We start from the raw sequence: 18,226 nt of genomic DNA on the forward strand, positions 1-18,226 counted from the left end.
GAAGGAAATTGTGTACATCACAACTGCTGATCAATATTAGACTGCATTGGTTTCGCTATCTTTCGAACGTCAACGTCAGGAAGCTATCTGATGATCTATTGCTACGTTATGTGTAATTTAATTTAATTTACTCCTTCTACTGGTAATTTCCTCCGTAGATACAATTTATTTTCTAACTAAGTTCTAGAAGGGAAGACGCGTTACAATCATTATCTTAGGGGAAGCTAGCTACAACTGTCGTCTACCAATCATTGAACGCAAAGTAGATTTGAGTATGGGTCGGAGGACAGCTAACTAAAACGCATACAAGAGTGCAAGACAATTTCCGATATTAAAATATCAAATGCACAATAATCAACCAACATCCGTTGCGTTGACTTTCTCTCATAGTGAACCCATGAACCCTTACCTCCTACCCCCTTCACCCAATGTCTAAAGTTTAAGCGTTAATCTATTTCCTTGTGCTGATCTTTAAATTATACAAAAAAAAAACAAGGACAATGGGGACAATGCAAACAGTGTCGTACTACAAATAGCAGAAACGGACGTTGAAACCCAGCAAACTATGAACCAGGTTTGCAACCAGTCATCAACAATTATGTAAATCATCTATGTTACTTCAAATCCCTTTTGCTCTCGGATGCTAAATCATCGTTGAATTCTTGATGTCAACAACAAGCAGTTAGAATATGTTCGAATCTTGCGATCACAAACGATAACGGCAACGTTTTTGTCACTGCATTCGACGACAAGTAGCAGTATGAGACAGGGCAGACAAAAGAAATATTAACTATAAAACCAACACAAATCTAAAACCAAACAAACTGCTCATGCTATGAGATGTTAATTGTTGAAAAAGTTAAATAAAAATGTAATGATAAAACCGAACCTGTCGACATTTGTTTTTTTGTCTTTATTTTCGATTTATTGGGCTTAGTTGTTCTTTGAGTCGCGGACTACGTTATAAGCACTCTCGATTATTATCAAAAATGTATGTATTATTTTATTTCTTTTTTTAAAAACTGACTTTCATGTCGATGCCATGTACATGGATACCAAGATAACTTTTGACAGTGATCTACAATTCTTGCTACTCGCCAAGCTCCAGACATTTTGGTCTTCGGAGCAGCTGTTGGCCACGATTCCACGATCCTTCCACGCCGACCGATCGTATCGTGTGCAAAAGGAACCACACACCTCGCGACGTATCGGTAGTGCCGCAAGGTAGCATTGTGAGTGGTCTATAGAAACGACGTAACTCGGCAGCTTCCTCCAGATAGTTACTGGCTTCATGCTGATGATGCCAAAATATAGTAGTCCTGGTGCATCACAAATAGCTTGGAACTATGCAATTACTCACTTTACTTCGTCCACGAGCACAAAAATAATTTCTAACCCGTTCAACATGTGTCCCTGTCTGTTTGGTCTGTTGAATTTCAATAATAAACAACAAAGAACAATCCTCATTTGTACGGTAACTCTAGTATGAGTCAATGTATGAGTGAGGATGTAAAATAATATATTTAATAAATATTCCTTCAGATAGTGCGTAATCTGTGTTAAGGATTGACATGGATTTTTGTGTTTAATTGCTATAATTGATCGTTGCCAATAAGCCGATCGACTGCCTATCGTGTACGTTCCATGCCGAGAAAAAGGATTCACTGTAGTTTTGCTAACCTCTAACAGAGGGCGTAACAAACGCTGAAGAGAAATGTGGCATCTAATTCCCCCTTTCTTATTGAAGTGAGTGACCACGTAGCTCAACTGCCCTGCTGACAAAGCTGCAACGAAATGAACCTCTCGCTACCCGTCCGGCAAAATGAGCGACTTATCCAATAGGATCTCAGAGGTTTCAAAATGAGGTGTTTTAGCAGACCCTAAATAACGGATGAGTGTCAAGCGCTCACGGACCACGACCTTACGCGGCCTTTCCCCACCCAGCCCGAAACGCATGGTGTGCTCACCAGCTGTTTTTGTGTTCTTTCTAGCCATGCTACCAACACGTCAAAATATTTTTGTTTTGTTTTTCCTTTCTAGCAGTGACACGATCGCAAATAAGCAATTATTCTGGAACCAAAAACAAACACGGTCATTTATGGTTAAATTAAACACTTGTTTGAAACATAATCTAAACTTTCAAAACACATTTAAAACCTTTATTTCACAAACATGACATAATATTACGAAGTGCCGTTAAGGCTTCGGAAAACTTGCCAACAATCTGCGTTGCCTCGGTCCAGCAAAAACATACCTGTGAATAGATGCACTCTTACCTGTCAATGCAAGCACTACATATGCGCATGTACACACTGTTTGTTCACTTCACACTTCACCAAAGCACACCGGCGCACGCGACACACAACGAAATGCGCACCAACGCACAACGACAGCGTGCGGAAGTTAGAACAAAACGCGCACAACCATACGCGGCAAAGCGTTGCACTGTATTGGTGATAGTTCGATGCTGTAGTGCAAGTGAGACAGCACGCTGTGACGAACAGCTCCAAGCTGTAGAGCTCGCTCAAAGAAGACGCACACATTCACAGACGACTTGTTTAAGTATGGTCCCAAGCGCCACAGATTAAACTTAAACGACTGGAAAATCACAAATCATTAGAAAAAAACGAAAGCTCCATAGCTTACTGGTTTGCTCAATAGATGGCGTTTAATAGCTCATCATTATGTTGCTGTCCTTTTCTTGCCTTGTGTTTTGCCTAGCTTCATCTAATCATGGCGTTTAAACCCTTCTAATTTTCCGAGCAAAAATCTACATGAATGGTCGTGTACTCACACTAACGACCGTTACTCAAATCTCACTTGCTTCAGTGTTGAGAGCTTGGGCCGTTTAGAACCCGTATAGTGGTCGTTAAGTGGATTTGTGGCATTTGGGATATTAATATTGATGTTAGTGAAGCGCGCGTGCAAAATAGAAGGCGAGCTCTCACCGCAGCGTATTTCTCCTTGTCTCCTCAAGCTTCCTCAAACCTCTTGGTCAGAATCAGCCAAATTTTGGGATCTGTTGATTGCGTGTTAGTTACCTACATCTTCTTATGTTTTAACATATCATCGCATAATGTGAAGGTCTGACCGTTCCCTGATTTTCCAATTTATTGACTTCGCGTATAACAGGGGTCTCCAAACTTTTCAGATCGAGGGCCGCATTGCTTCAAAAATAACTATGTTGAGGGCCATTTGACGCTACCTTTAAATGATGAGTGAACGTTTAAGTCTCGTTTTTACAACAAAATACTAACGATACTTGTACAGTTTCGTGATACTAAAGCTTGATTTTTGTCTACGAAAAGTAAAAAATACATTTTTATTTGAATAAGTCATAATAACGTAATATTTATATACTCTGGCAAAGTCATCGTGGGCCGCATTATAAGCTCTTGAGGGCCGCATGCGGCCCGCGGGCCGTAGTTTGGAGACCCCTGGCGTACAACATCAACACCTTTGATAGAAACACGAGGGGTAGTATGCGAGACTCATATCAGAATAAATCGATAAAGCCATAAATCTGTTTGCAAAATTGAGCTTCCCGAGCAGCGTAGGCACATTGAAATATCAGATAATGTTCATTTTTTTAGATATAGCACTAACCTGGGAGATATGACGCTGGAAGATATGGATGAACCTTAGCGCTTCGAAATGATACTAATGTCTAAAACGCCCCCAACGGTTTGAACGATTGTGATGGGTTCGACAGCTCTGATTGTCAACTATCGGCTCCAGATAGCTCCCTACCGTTCCAACGGATCTGGACGGTTCTGCATGGCTCCGAACGGTGTTGTATAGCTAAGACGGCTCCGGCGGATCCGACTGCCCACCAGCGGCTCCGGCCGACCAATTGGCGTCGTCGGGATAAGGCAACTCCAGACAGCTCCGACAGGTCTTGGTGGAACCATGGGTTTAACCCAGTGGTCGAAAAAATTTGCGGTGAGCCGCAAAAAGGCAAAATTCTTCAAAAATGTTCCAAGAGTTCAACATGAAGAGCCACATCTTCTTCTTCTTTGGCTCAACAACCGTTGTCGGTCAAAGCCTGCCTGTACCCACTTGTGGGGTTGGCTTTCAGTAACTTATGAATTACCCCCCATAGCAGGATAGTCAGTCCTACGTATGACGGCAAGGTCCATTCGGGGCTTAAACCCATGACGGGCATGTTGTTAAATCGTGCGAGTTGACTACTGTACCACGAGACCGGAAGAACCATTTAGATAACGCAAAAACAAAAAAGTGTGAAAGTTCTAAAAACATATATGAAATGTTAAGAACCATCATCCAGAAATCTAAGAGCCGTACTTTGCCGATGGTTGGTTTAACCAATGGAACATGAAAAATGAAATATTTGACAGGTTCGAGTCTTGTTTGTTCGACATATCTGACCACTGCACCTCCATATACGTTATATACGTTTGTTAGAGTCGAATGTCTTGTTCGATTGCTGCCGGTACGCCACCTTAATTTGAAACCTGAGTAACGAAATTTGTAAGCAGTTTTGAGACGTGGGTGCAATTCCGAGAGCACCCCAAGCGCCACAGCTTAAACGACTGGAAAATTCGAAATCCAAAAAAAATGAAAGCTCCACAGCTTCATTCAATAGATGGCGTATTACAACTCATCATTATATTGCTATCCTTTTCTTGCAATGTGGTTTCGACAAGTTTCATCTTGTCATGACCTAAATAGCCTTCTAACTTTCTGAGCAAAAATCTATATGAATGGACGTGTGGTCAGATGCGTGGGTAACGACACCAACGATCATTGCTCAAATCCCACTTGATTCAGTGCTGGTCGTTTTCGTTGGTGTTTAGTATTTAAACAATCGTATCGCCGTTCTAGTTCTAGCGATGCATAACTTCAATGCGAAACCATACAACAGTACAGAGGAAATGAGAAAGCTCTCCTCCAAGCGAGGAAGCTCAACTGGTTGGGTATCCTACAAACAGATGGCGCCACCGGCTTTTTTGCTATTTATAGAACGCATGAGTCGTTTGCCGTCTGCTAAACGAAGTCTTTCTATATTCCGTTTAGGTAGAGTGCTTGAGTCGTTTAGAAGCCGTTTAGTGGTCGTTTAGTGGATTTGTGGCACTTGGGACATCACTACTCTTATCTTTGTTTGCGTTGCGTTGAATTGTTGTGTTCTTCCTTTCAATCACTTTTTTAGTTTAAAAGTTTGTAGTTTGCAAATTTTGGGGCCGGTCTGGTGGTACAGTCGTCAAATCGTACAACGTAACAACATGTCCGTCATGGGTTCAAGTCCCGAGTAGACCGTGTCTATACGTAGGACTGACTATCCTGCTATGGTAATAAGTCACTGAAAGCCAAGCCCACTTAGTATAGTAATAGTAGTGGGTAAAGGCAGACCTTGACCGGCAGCGGTTGTTGTGCCAAAGAAGAAGAAGTTTGCAAATTATTGTACCAAACAAGTTATAAACCCCGTGGGTGGAAAAAATACTGGGCCTAAAATGAATGGAGTGAGGCAAACCAGTGAGGGAATCGTTTTGCTTCAATACGGGGTGCGCAGGGTGTGACGCGAAATGTGCTAGCCAGCCAACTAACTACGTTCACCGTGTGGTTGTTTGCCACGCATTTTGCTGCTGTCAAAAGTTTGATTATGGTTCATTTGGCCGTGGCTTTACAAAGTTTCGAAATGGTTGCTTGCATTGTTTTTCTTCCTTGCAAAATATTTTATCTAACTGAAAACCACTTAATGTTATTTTATTATCTAATAATAATAATAATAATATTTTTCTTCATTCAAGGGTTATGTAAAACACAAATTATCCTTATTTATCCTTATTTTTTTTTTTTCATATCTTCAATCCCCAAATAATCTGTCAAACTCTGAATTAAAAAAAAAACAACACAACCTGAGCTTGTCGTCTACTGATAGCAAAAACAATTGTTACTAGACTATCCGGGCACGAAATCAGAAGCTGTCCATCTTGTCCATTCCCACCCCTACGTAGAACGGCTTTCCTGTCCACAGTAACCGGGTCCGCTTGTGTTCGGAATGCTAATTTAATGCGGCTTCATGAGATATGGTCGTGTGCGTGCTATTGAAATACACCGCACTTGGCCCCCGTTACACTCGCGCTTATCAGTGAATGTTAGTGAAGAGCACGGTTCGTCCAGCGACAACTTTGACCGCGCCGAAACTCCGTCAGTTGCTCAACGAGATCCGTCTTGATAGGTACAATACAAATTCGTGTCCCCGGTTCGGACCTCATCGCGTACCGGCAGCAAGTACCGTAGTGCAGCCTACTGGAACCAACCAGGCCCATCACCTACTCACCCACCCTCACTCGCCCACATCGAGCTTACATAATCAATTGACCTGAGACTTGTCACCAGTTGCCATGGCAATCGAACTACCTCGCGTTAACCTAGACGAGCCGCGCTATGACCAGAGTACCTACCTTAATCGTGCCAAGCATTTCCTTATCGTGACCAATCCGCTGAACGTGTTTGCCACCGAGGAGCAGCTTGACCGGGCTGCCCGAATCGTGCGCGACTATCGGTAAACGAGACCTAAGCCATCTGACCTGACCTGCTGAAAAAGTCAGGATCGAAGAGTGCGTGCCCTCCGTTTCTATGCCCCTAATACGTGCGTTTTGCTTTGCTTTCCATTGTATCGTTCCACTAGCGCCGGCAAACCCGTCCCAGATGTGAGCAGTGTCGATGAGCTATGGAGCGCCAAATATCTGTACGACAGTGCATTCCATCCGGACACCGGCGAAAAGATGCTGCTCGTCGGTCGTATGTCGGCCCAGGTGCCGATGAACATGACCATCACTGGATGCATGATGACGTTCTACAAGTCGACACCCGCCGTCATCTTCTGGCAGTGGTTCAACCAATCGTTCAATGCCGTGGTCAACTACACGAACCGCTCCGGTGCGTCACCCATCAGCCAGGAGCAGCTGCTGACCTCGTACTGCATGGCAACAGGTGGCGCCCTGGTGACTGCACTTTCGCTTAACCGTCTCGTTCGGGTATGTAATGCATTGCTTGCTGCAGCATCATCCGGGGGAATCCCCGGCAAAATCTTGGCATTTGCCCGGCTTGGCATCTGTTGAGCGCGAAAGAATTCTGTTCTGAACTTCTCTCATTCTCCACCTTTTCACATTAGAATGCTCCGCCGCTCGTTGGACGCCTGGTGCCGCTTGCCGCTGTTGCCGCAGCCAATTGCATTAACATTCCGCTGATGCGCATACAGTAAGTATAGCTAAAGCTGCTAACGTTGCATAAAGACGATAGGGTGGAAAGGGGAGGGAAAAAAACGCTGAGCACACACAACATTTGGAGCTTCGTTTGGCTTCTGCTCCAAACTCCCTTCATCCCAAACTCGTCTTGACGATCAAGTTTGGTGACGACTGCATGCTATGGGGAAAGGGAATTCAAAAATAGAATCACTAATGACGCGAATCTCGTGTGTCGTAGTACCCTCGCATGGTAAAAAGGAACTGCAAATCTGAGCTGTAGTGGTGGCGGTGGTGGAGGTGGTGGCGGTGTCGGTGGCGGTGGTGGTGACAATGTGCCTTGACATTGGAAACCCTTGTTCCTCCTTAGGCAAAAAGTTATTTATGAACCGAAGGAGGACCAAACTCAAAACCCATTTCAACATGCGTTCACCATATGCGAAACCGCTGATACCCCCAGCCATAGGGGATCCACATGCTTTAATTTCGTGATGTTTTGTCTTTTCAAGGGAAATCAAAAACGGTGTAACGCTGCTGGATAAGGATGGCAAGGAACTGGGTCAATCGGTTCGAGCAGCCAAGGAAGGAATTTCGGCCGTCACGTTCAGCCGCATCTTGATGGCAATGCCTGGCATGGGTAAAACATGAACATTTCGATGAACCTTCCTGTGCGCTAACCACGCATTTTATTCAACTTGTTCTCTCCAGTGTTCACGCCGGTGCTGATGAATACGTTGGAAAAGCGTGGCTTCTTACGCCGCTTCCCGTGGGCCAATGCTCCGATCCAGACGCTCTTCTGTGGGTTGTGTCTTACGTTTGCCACGCCACTCTGCTGTGCGCTGTTCAGCCAAAAGGCGTCCATTAGCGTCGACAGTATTGAGGAGGAACTGCGCACGAAACTGCGCAAGGAGCGTCCCGAGCTGGATGTCGTATACTACAACAAGGGTCTGTAGATCCTCCGCGCATTAACAACGCCGGCTAGCAACGTGCTTCGTCGTTTCGCTTGTACAACCCTGCTGCTCGCAGATCGTGCGTGGTTTGGCGCACGATTGCATTTAGTAGTACAATGTGCTTTTTCATTCGAATTTTCCTAATGACCTGTTTGGCGCACAATTCGACTCACAACACTCCACTCTTGCCATATTTGTCTGTCAGAACTTCTCTTAGTAAGTGTTAAGTTTATGTCCATTTCTGTGTCGCTCTAAGCATAAAAACGAGCCAAATAAATATTTAACCATGTGTGTTTGCTCGTGTACGACAATAAACGTAGAATATACTTTCGATGCTAGAATGCCTGCTTGTGGACATTACTGGGAAATGGGTGGTGTAGGTCGTTTGTTCATCGTGTGGCACATTGTAGCAATGAATAAATAACCTGCTCACTGATCATATAACGATCCAACAGTGAAAGCTCGTCTCTATGTTACGACCTTAGAGAAAGAAATGTTCCTAACATCATCATGGCCGATTGTGCTTATAACTTACTATTTATTCTTATTGAAAATAAGAAAACAACACAGTAGTACCCAATTCGTTCATTTCTTGCACTAAAACTTGACCATCAAGTGATTTATTACGATTCTTACGACACGATTCTCTTTTGAGTGCGTTCGTGTTGTGATTCTATTCTTTAATTCTGTATCCAGAGGTTGCCTTTACAAATCGGTACATTCCACTTATTTAATTTACTCTGCATTTGAAAAAAAAAATTGACCTAATGCAACACTTAACGGTGGTCTACGAAAACGGAATCGATAGTACAACAGAGCAGGTTTTGTTGAACTGAAAAAGAAAAGCTTTCCAAGATGAAGAAAAAATACATCCCTCTAATCATTGAGTTGATAAAACAAAAGCGATTATTTCCGAAGTGATCGAAAATCTGTTATTGTAAGTGTACAGCCGCAATTTCTCCTTGCCACGTCGAGAACTATTTTATTATTCTTATGATCTTGCAAATGACGACTTCGTCGCTCGAGACTGTACAAATAATAGGGCCATAGAAGTAAGCGCCATGAATGATGAATGATTTTAAGCGCTTTCCTCGCGTGTTTAACGGATATTGCGGGGACTGATAGAGGTGTTTTGTTTAAGACGTGGCCATTACATCATTGTGTCGTCGTTCAATCAAATGCACCAACAACTAAATCCTTCAGTTCAGATATTCTCAGAAACTGTTCGGCTCTAGCGATAGAAGTTATTAAACTGAACATATGCATTTGGTTCCCGTTTACTGCTCCAGAGTTAACGATGTTAGGTAAAGAAAAGTTGTACAACAGACACCCTGCAACGAATAAACTAACCAACATCATCTCCACCAACTGTACACGTTAAACTGAGCTTAGTTGTAGAGCAGGAGTTGTATTTTGTTTTCGTGCGTATCGTAGCTTAAAGTGCGATCTGTCTCCGTGCGAAATTGGCTCTACCAACACCACACACACACACACACACGCACACATCGTCTACATTTTCACAATGGATTAATATTCTTCCCCTTCAGGACACATCTTGTTGTCAGCGAATTGATTGAAACACACGATTGCAAGCGTAAAACAGTTCATTGCTTTTCATTTACGTTTCACTCCCATGTCTTATTAATTCAATTTCATTTCATTATTATCTGTCGAATTTACTCACTTGCCTTAACCTGTGCCGTCGTGCTTGCCTTCGTTCTAACATTTCATTTCAACTTCCTGTTACTGTGTATTAAAACTACGGGCGCGAATTTTGCCAAAATGGTGGAGTTTAGACTGAAAACATAAATTGCATTCAAGGAACCGTAGAATTTATCATATCATCTTAGCAATAGTAAATCGGTGAAAGATACTTCAGAGAAAAGAGGGGAGAAAAAACAACAAAGGGAATAGGTGCATGGAGGTCAGAATGCGCAAAAGGTAGTACTGCGGGATGCGACGTGCCCTTTAGGAGGACGGTGGTGACGTTATGCTGGCTCGTTTCTTTGAACTAGGCTCATCAGCATCATCTGCGTTCGATAGTAAATGTTCGGTGTCCGCCGGTACGGGTATGGAGGAACCGTCGTCTGATCCACCGTCATCTAAGCTGGATGGAGCAATAGGGACCGCGGGCTTATTATCATCCTTATTTTCCTTTGCTGCCTCCTGCTCGGCCGTTTGCTTCGCCGTTTCGATGCGCTTCGAAAGCTCTTTATGGAGCTTCGTAATCACTTCTGGACGGGACTGTACCGGAAACGAGATTGCAAGGATCATAAGTTTAATAAGCGGTCATTTAGGAAACGATTCATTTCTAAACATTTACCATCACTAGAAACACCTTTATCTGTCCAGTGCTGTCAATAGCTGTAAGACGCAGACTTTTTTGACTCGGTTGTTGTGCGACCATTCCGGCCCATACCTGTAAGGCGATAAAAAAGATAGCAGGCAGATAGTTAGCATTGAAGAAAGAAAATAATAATAATTCCATTATTTTAAAACATGCTCTGAAAAGGAGTTTTTATCAAATAAATACAATACAAAGGAAACCTTTTCTTCTTATCACAGCCACGCCACAAAGTGTGGTGCTTTTGTGTTTCTTACCTTAGTGTTGATCAATACACGAAGATTGCCGGACTGCCGAAATACAACGCGAGATTCATTGTTGTCTTTGTCATTAAGTCGCAGCGTGCCGTGACCACGCTCCTCCCAGTTCGACTTGGCGAACGCAAACAGCTTGCAATTAATTTCGACCACGTTCCGTTCGTCCTCTTCGCCAGTGATGGTCTCGACCTCTTCGTACTTGCGTTTCAGTGCTCCCCGGCTTTCCTCATAGCGGCGGGCAGCTTCCTCCAGACTTTCGCGATCCTTTGGCTCCCGGCTGCTGCCATCCGAAGAGTCGGACCCATCCTTGCCGGTTGCGGTGCCGGAAGCGTTCGACGAAGCTGTGTTCGCTGTATTGCCCCCGCACCACCCGCACCACTTTCGCCCGCTGTTGCCGCCACGCTTGTGGCGAATGAAAAGCCAGTGGTTGGAAGAGTGTTGGCACTGGCGTTGCTAAGATTTTCACCCGTCACACGTTCGTGGACATTTTGGCCAAACACAAATCCGCACGACGCTTCGCTCAGCGTCGATTTTTTCACATTCGCGAATAGGTTCGACTTCGGCAGGGAGGCACTTTTCAGCTTTGCCAAAGGATCGATATTGTTGCTGTTCGTACTGTTGTCGCCATCCTTGTCCGTTGCCGATTTGCTACTTTCCGCCGAGCCACCTTTTGCATCCGCATCCGATGGTTCATCCTCGCTGAACTGCGTCTTCAGGAAGGGATTTGTAGGGGCCGGTGCGACGGCATCGTTACCATTCTTATCTGCAGCCGCACCGTTGCCTTCTTTAATGCTTCCGATTCCGCCAAACGATAGCTGTGATGGTTTCAGCACGCTTGGTTTCAGGTTGAAACTGTTTGCCAAGCCAGCATTACCGCCGGCAAAGCCGGCTAGGGATGGCGAGGACGATATGCTGTTGCTCGATGAAGAACCACCTCCCCCAAGGAACGCAGATCCGCCAAAGGTAGACTGTCTAAGGACGCTTGATTTCAGCTGGAAGCTGGATGGTTGCACCACACTGCTTGAACCATTGCTGCTGTTGGACTGGGACGATTCTTGCTCTTCATTCAACATGTTGTCGTCTCCTGTGCGAAGTAAAAATGAGGTGCAATGATAGATATCGCATGAAAACATTGAATGCAAACAATCAAAACCAGCTCCGAATCAACTATTGCGGGGATTAACACAAAAGGGAGTTTCCGATACAATCAATATTGCAGGAGCGTCCCAAACACTCAATTCGACAACAGTCCCGATGTTAGTGGGTCGTAAATCGTTCCAAAACTTACTTTCAACATTCGCCATTCGGTGGTAAAGCGTTCGTGCCCTTAGGACTTGGTGGTGGAATCTTCCAGGATGTGATGCCCTCCCGATTACGCCTTTTCCGGCAGTGTTACTTTCCGCAGCTCAAAGCAGTTTTCTGCAAAGCGACCAGCGTTAGTTGTTGCGAACCAGCACACAATGGATAACGTCGATAAAGCGCTGGGAAAACGTTTTGTCAGCATCAAATCTGACCTAATCCGCATCAATCGCCAATCGCATACAAAACGTTCAGAAGAAGGAAACAGTGGCAAAGTGGACGACGCTGCACGACAGTCGAATACCCGGAATCACGCAAGAAATCGCAATGACAACTCATGAAACCAACATTCGTCAAACGTTCGCGACTTGCAGCCCTGACGATGACAAAGTGGAAAAGAATAGTTTAACTGTTTTATTTCCACGATAAACGTACTTAATTGTAAAATAATTTCTCTATTTTTTGGAATTTGGTGAAAATAAAACTATCGAGAATTGAACCCCACAGTATAGCGAGACTCAAAGTTGTCAGTGTCAACAACGTCATTAGCAGCCTCAGCTGTCAAGGCGACATTTTCTTTTTCGCATCAACAGAAGAAAGGTCCAGCGTCGCATAAGCGAAGAGAAGTGGAAAATAAATAGTGTGGGATAATTTCGTTTCTCCTCAGTCCAATTGCTTTGTGCTGTATTTTTGCTGATTGTATGTAGAAAGGATAGGGTCGGAAGGATGTCACTGTCCACTGTTTTGCCCGCGCCATCCAATCCCGTTTGGGATCGAGATGATGAGCGCAAAATGAAGACACCATCGATGGGCGCATTGGTAAGCGCCAAGGTTGCAGCCCCTCCGTACGGACAGCGCAAAGGATGGATCCCTAGAACTGATGCAGATTTTGGCGATGGAGGTGCTTTTCCGGAAATTCATGTGGCCCAGTATCCTTTGGGTAAGAGAGTAGAGCAAATGTTGGTGAAGATGCATCGGTTTATTTACATCCACTATCGTTCCTTTGGTGACAGGTATGGGTGCTCCCGGAAATGCGTCCAAGAAATCGAACGCGCTGGCGGTACAGCTAGACCAAACAGGGAAGGTGAAGTACGATGCCATTGCTCGCCAGGGCCACTCGAAGGACAAAATTGTGTATTCCAACATAAACCAACTGCTTCCAGCGGAAGTGCTGGCCGAGGACTCGGAAGAACTGCAAATGCCTGACCAAGAGACGATTAACGAAATAACGGAAAACACTCGCAAAGCGTTGGAAAAACTGACAAACCACAAGATCGTATCGGCTATGCCGGTGAGAGCCGCCGAAAAGCAAGCGCCCGCACAGTACATCCGCTACACGCCGTCTCAGCAGGGCGATGCGTTCAATTCCGGCGCGAAACAGCGCATCATTCGTATGGTGGAAGCACAAGTGGATCCGATGGAACCGCCCCGTTTCCGCATCAACAAAAAGATCCCCCGCGGGCCGCCTTCTCCTCCTGCGCCGGTACTGCACTCTCCCACGAGAAAAGTCACGGTAAAGGAGCAGAAGGAATGGAAAGTACCGCCTTGCATTTCAAACTGGAAAAACGCAAAGGGTTACACTATTCCGCTGGACAAGCGTCTTGCTGCCGATGGCCGGGGTTTACAGCAGGTGCATATAAACGAAAAGTTCGCCAAGATGGCCGAAGCACTGTACATCGCCGATCGTAAGGCACGGGAGGCCGTGGAGGCTCGTGCACAGCTGGAAAAGAAATTGGCCCAAAAGAAAAGGAAAAGAAGGAAGACATGCTTCGCCAAATGGCTCAGCGTGCGCGTGACGAGCGGGCGGGAATTCGTCATCCGGATGCAGCTGGCGAAAGTCTTGCCGGGGGCTCGGGTACGACCGATTTGCGCGAGCGCGATGAGATACGTGCGGAAAGACACCGCGAGCGAGCCCGCGATCGTAACCTTGCAAGAGCTGCCCCGGAGAAGCGGTCGAAGCTACAGCGTGAGAGGGAGCGTGACATTTCGGAACAGATTGCACTGGGAATGCCAGCCAAAACTAACCTGGCAGGTGAATCACAGTTCGACCAGCGTCTATTCAATACCTCAAAGGGTATGGACTCTGGGTACGGGGACGATGAAGCATACAACGTTTACGACAAGCCGTGGCGTGACTCGGGCACCCTGGGACAACATTTGTACCGGCCGAGCAAATCAATCGACAACGACGCATACGGCGCAGATCTGGACAAGATCGTCAACACCAACAGATTCGTTCCCGATAAGGAGTTCAGCGGAACGGACCGCAGTGCACAGAATGTACGGCAAGGGCCGGTACAGTTCGAAAAGGAAGAGGATCCCTTTGGTTTGGACCAATTCTTGTCGATGGCCAAGAAAGCGCCTAAAAGGAAAGAAGATTCTTTTGCTGGCGCAAGTGGTAGCGGTAGCAGTAGCCGTGATAAGGATCGTAAAAAACGCAGGGATTAGAAGAAAATGTGCATTAGCAAATCTTGGCGTAAATCAACGAACGCTTATTTGGCATCAATCTGTATCATTTTAATTTCAAAACTACATTGAGTTGTTAGTTTATTAAAGAATCACCCAAAAAAATTTCAATAAAATTTAAACTGTAATGAAGCGCATCACTTGTTGAGAAAGAGACTAAGTAGAGCAAATGTTTGGACGCTTTGCTACTTCGATGCAGCAAAACAAATCATATGAAAATACACTTGAAAACATGTGAACTGGCATTCCTCGTTCATTTGAGCTGTACTCGTGGGAAACTCCTCTCCAAAATGCGTGCACCGCAAATGGTCGCGTATGTCCAACACGGTGATATAAACGCAACACAATGGCCAACTGTCAAATGACGATGGAATGCCAAAATAGAAAAAAAGGAAAGCAGAAAACACTGTTTCGTTTGAAACAATTTGCCGAAACAATGGTCGTAGCAGGGCAGTGATTTTGTGTAGATGTTATTCGCTTTAATTTCATTGCTTCTCTTGAAACAAACACCACAATCGTTCGGAACTAAAGTACGTGTGTGATCTCGTGACTACCCCCTGCAAAAGACCACCGTTTGCCGTTCGTCCCGTAGCAATCGAGCTGAAAAATTGGCTACCTTTCGGACAAGATAACTACCTAAACCTGCTACCATCCGCCCTCCGCCAGCATCGTGCGACAATGACCCAGCCCCTTGCGGGTGACAATAGATGGAGTAGGCATGCTGTAGCATAGCGGTGTCCTGTCACCGTGTACGTCGTCTAATTAAATATCATCACAGGTCGCTGCCTTCACCTCGTACCATCGCGGATATCGCGGATAGTGTTCATCGGAGAAAAGTGAAACGAAACATTTGTATGCCCTTCTATTTGAATCCTTCTTACCAAGGTGGCTATCTTTTACTGTGCCACACAAACATTTGACTGAGCTTTTCCCACATCACATCTTTTGTGGCTAATCGTGCAGCAGTACAGCAACGTCGTCCGTGTTCCGGTGTTCACCATCGATCCTCACCAACGAACAGTCCTTGGGTGGACATGAGTAGCGGTAGCGCCAGTACTGCTAGTACTGCCGGTGGTACTACTACGGCGGCCGATGGTACGACTTCCTCTTCCTTTTGGCGCAACAACAGCCGTACCATACCCGGTCGACCTACCACGGTCACCAATCGTATAGGGAGCGGGCGGACTATCGGAGCTGGCTCATCGGGTGGCAGTTCGTCGTTCCAGGATTATCAGGACTCCGTTAGCGATGCGTGGGACCTCGGCGACGATGAATTCTGCATTATTTCCGGTGTAGTGGATACGCGCATATCAAAACGAGCTTCACAGACGGCGGCACTGAATGTGATTAAAACTCACAAGAGCGGTGCTGGCGGCAGTGTATCTAAACCACAAACCTCCGTCCACCTGGACACACAGGAATTATTGACTGGCCCCGCTACGAATCCGATTGAGCAACAGCAGAGCGGCTGTGGTGATGCGCACGTGGAGGCAGAGTTAAGAATTGAAAGCTTAGATATCCAATCCCAGTCCCAGCAGCAACAGCATCAGCAACACCAACAACAACAGCAGCAGCAGCAATCGTCCAACGATGGAGTGGGATACGCGCACGATCAACGGTAAATGACCGTGATTAGGGTAGGTGGGACATTATCGAACTTGCTTCTAATACCTGCCTTATTTGAATTTCAGACTTCGACAGCGGTTTCATGCGTATCCTGGACGTCCACAATTATTAAAACTATCCTCAAATGTGGCGTCGAAGGATGTGGAGTGTGAATCAAAGTACGAAAAGTTTAGTAACATCCTCGAGGCACCGCTACTGAATCTGATCGCGCTAAAGGAACTCAGTTGGTCGGGCGTGCCACGCAAAATGCGAGCAGTTACCTGGCGACTGCTTTCGGGTTACCTTCCCACCAGCTTAGAGCGCCGTCAAACGGTGCTGGAGCGGAAGCGTGTCGACTACCGAAAGCTGGTGCAGCAGTACTTTGATGCGGACTGTCGCGATGAAAGTCAGCAGGACACCTACCGCCAAATCCATATCGATGTTCCCCGAATGAATCCACACGTGGCGCTGTTTCAGCAGAAGCTCGTACAGGAGATGTTTGAGCGAATACTGTTCATCTGGGCCATCCGACACCCCGCTTCGGGGTACGTGCAGGGTATCAACGATCTCGTAACACCATTTTTCATCGTTTTTCTACAGGAAGCTGTCGGACCGGGTACGATCGACGATGCTACAACCTGCTGTGCTTAGTGTGACAATAACAGTAATGAATGTTTTTTTGTTTGTTTGTTCTTCCTTTAGATAAAGATTTGGAGCAGTGCCAACTGAGTGACCTCAGCATTGAGCAGCGGGACATTATCGAATCTGATTCATTTTGGTGTTTGTCCAAATTTCTCGATTGCATCCAGGATAATTACATTTTTGCACAGCTCGGGATACAGGCAAAGGTCAATCAGCTGAAGGAACTGATTCAGCGAATCGATGGTACGAAGTCTCTTCGATTGTGAGTCGTCGGGGTTCTAACCTGTGCTGTATAACATTGCTTTGCCCCCCAGGAACGCTGCACAGACATCTGCAGATGCACGGTGTTGACTATCTGCAATTTTCGTTCCGATGGATGAACAATCTCCTAACACGTGAACTGCCACTCTACTGCACTATCCGGCTGTGGGACACCTATTTGGCCGAGTCGGACGGTTTCGCCGTGTTTCAATTGTACGTGTGCGCCGCATTTTTGCTGCACTGGCGGGAACAGTTGCTGCAGGAAAAAGATTTCCAGGTCAGTTGCATTGGTACACTGTGGGTGGGGTCGTAAGCACAATAAGCCATATCCAATCTTTCTTCCGTCCAGGGTTTGATGCTGTTGCTGCAAAATCTACCCACACACAACTGGATGGATTCGCATATCGGAGTGCTGGTGGCCGAAGCGTTTCGCCTTAAGTTCACCTATGCCGATGCCCCAAAGCACCTCGAAGCCAAAAGTTGACCCGTAATGACACTAGATGGTGGGTATTATCAAAACTACTGTAGAAACTATTTGTACAAGTTTATTTGAAACAATCGCGCAAGCGCTGTTTCTACACCGCTCCGAACATCAATGGCGGGACGGACGGTTCAATTCACTCAATACGATGCTATTACGATTTTGGTTTAGGAAGAGCGATAATATGCTGAAAGAAAAAGGGTTTGTGAAAGATGATACATGCAGGGTTAAACTCTTGTAAAACAAGAACTGCTTTTCTACTTCTGGACAAAGGGAACAAGCCACACAATAGATGGCACGTGTCTTTGCATAATGTTTTCGTTTGTGTGCGGTGCGATGTTGGCTGCGTTTCGGTTTACTGGCAACTGAAATCATTTTTTTTATCGTTATCGATCTGTGCATATAAAAATCATCGAATCCCGGAACATTTGTAATTTGCCCGTTTTTTCTTTTTAATAGAAGCAGAAAGTACACCTTATCTAGCAAAAAAAACGCCAAAAAATGGGTAGCACATTACAAACATCGAAGCCAGGTGAGAACTGAGTGAGAACGGTGCAAGGATGAAGAACTGAAGGCAAAAAAAAGGAACTGTGTATCAAGCAGCAGAAGATTATATAAAAACACAAGAGAGGATAACTACAACCAATTAGCTAATTATAAGAAAATAAATCATAAATAAATAAATCAAACCAATATCGGACAGCTTTATAGCA

At 45.4% G+C, this 18,226-nt stretch overlaps 4 protein-coding genes across 5 annotated transcripts; 3 read left to right on the top strand and 1 right to left on the bottom strand.

Moving 5' to 3' along the window:
• Positions 1 to 5,867: 5,867 nt before the first annotated feature.
• Positions 5,868 to 8,618, top strand: LOC120898083 (sideroflexin-1-3). The gene is made up of 5 exons (XM_040303426.1): positions 5,868 to 6,526; positions 6,653 to 7,001; positions 7,139 to 7,224; positions 7,718 to 7,845; positions 7,917 to 8,618. The coding sequence occupies exons 1-5, from the start codon at positions 6,366 to 6,368 to the stop codon at positions 8,159 to 8,161; spliced, it is 969 nt and encodes a 322-aa protein (XP_040159360.1). The 5' UTR covers positions 5,868 to 6,365; the 3' UTR covers positions 8,162 to 8,618.
• Positions 8,619 to 8,742: 124 nt separating this feature from the next.
• On the bottom strand, positions 8,743 to 12,482 carry LOC120898082 (ran-binding protein 3). Its single transcript, XM_040303425.1, is given in 5 exon segments — positions 8,743 to 10,402; positions 10,482 to 10,577; positions 10,760 to 11,124; positions 11,127 to 11,843; positions 12,048 to 12,482. Coding segments are annotated over 5 exon segments (1,470 nt in total). The 5' UTR covers positions 12,064 to 12,482; the 3' UTR covers positions 8,743 to 10,126.
• A 144-nt stretch (positions 12,483 to 12,626) lies between these two features.
• LOC120898081 (puff-specific protein Bx42) lies at positions 12,627 to 14,661 on the top strand. Its single transcript, XM_040303424.1, is given in 3 exon segments — positions 12,627 to 12,998; positions 13,072 to 13,794; positions 13,797 to 14,661. Coding segments are annotated over 3 exon segments (1,647 nt in total). The 5' UTR covers positions 12,627 to 12,784; the 3' UTR covers positions 14,507 to 14,661.
• Positions 14,662 to 14,883: 222 nt separating this feature from the next.
• LOC120898080 (TBC1 domain family member 22B) lies at positions 14,884 to 18,221 on the top strand. Of its 2 annotated transcripts, XM_040303421.1 has the most exons (6): positions 14,884 to 15,409; positions 15,488 to 16,142; positions 16,216 to 16,745; positions 16,832 to 17,014; positions 17,086 to 17,309; positions 17,382 to 18,221. In XM_040303421.1, the coding sequence occupies exons 1-6, from the start codon at positions 15,379 to 15,381 to the stop codon at positions 17,514 to 17,516; spliced, it is 1,758 nt and encodes a 585-aa protein (XP_040159355.1). In that variant the 5' UTR covers positions 14,884 to 15,378; the 3' UTR covers positions 17,517 to 18,221. The 2 variants fall into 2 exon arrangements, with proteins under 2 accessions (XP_040159355.1, XP_040159356.1); XM_040303422.1 differs by having other exon boundaries at positions 14,884 to 16,142.
• Positions 18,222 to 18,226: the final 5 nt, after the last annotated feature.

Source organism: Anopheles arabiensis, chromosome 2 (genome assembly GCF_016920715.1).
Source record: "Anopheles arabiensis isolate DONGOLA chromosome 2, AaraD3, whole genome shotgun sequence".
NCBI classification, from domain to species: Eukaryota; Metazoa; Arthropoda; class Insecta; order Diptera; family Culicidae; genus Anopheles; species Anopheles arabiensis.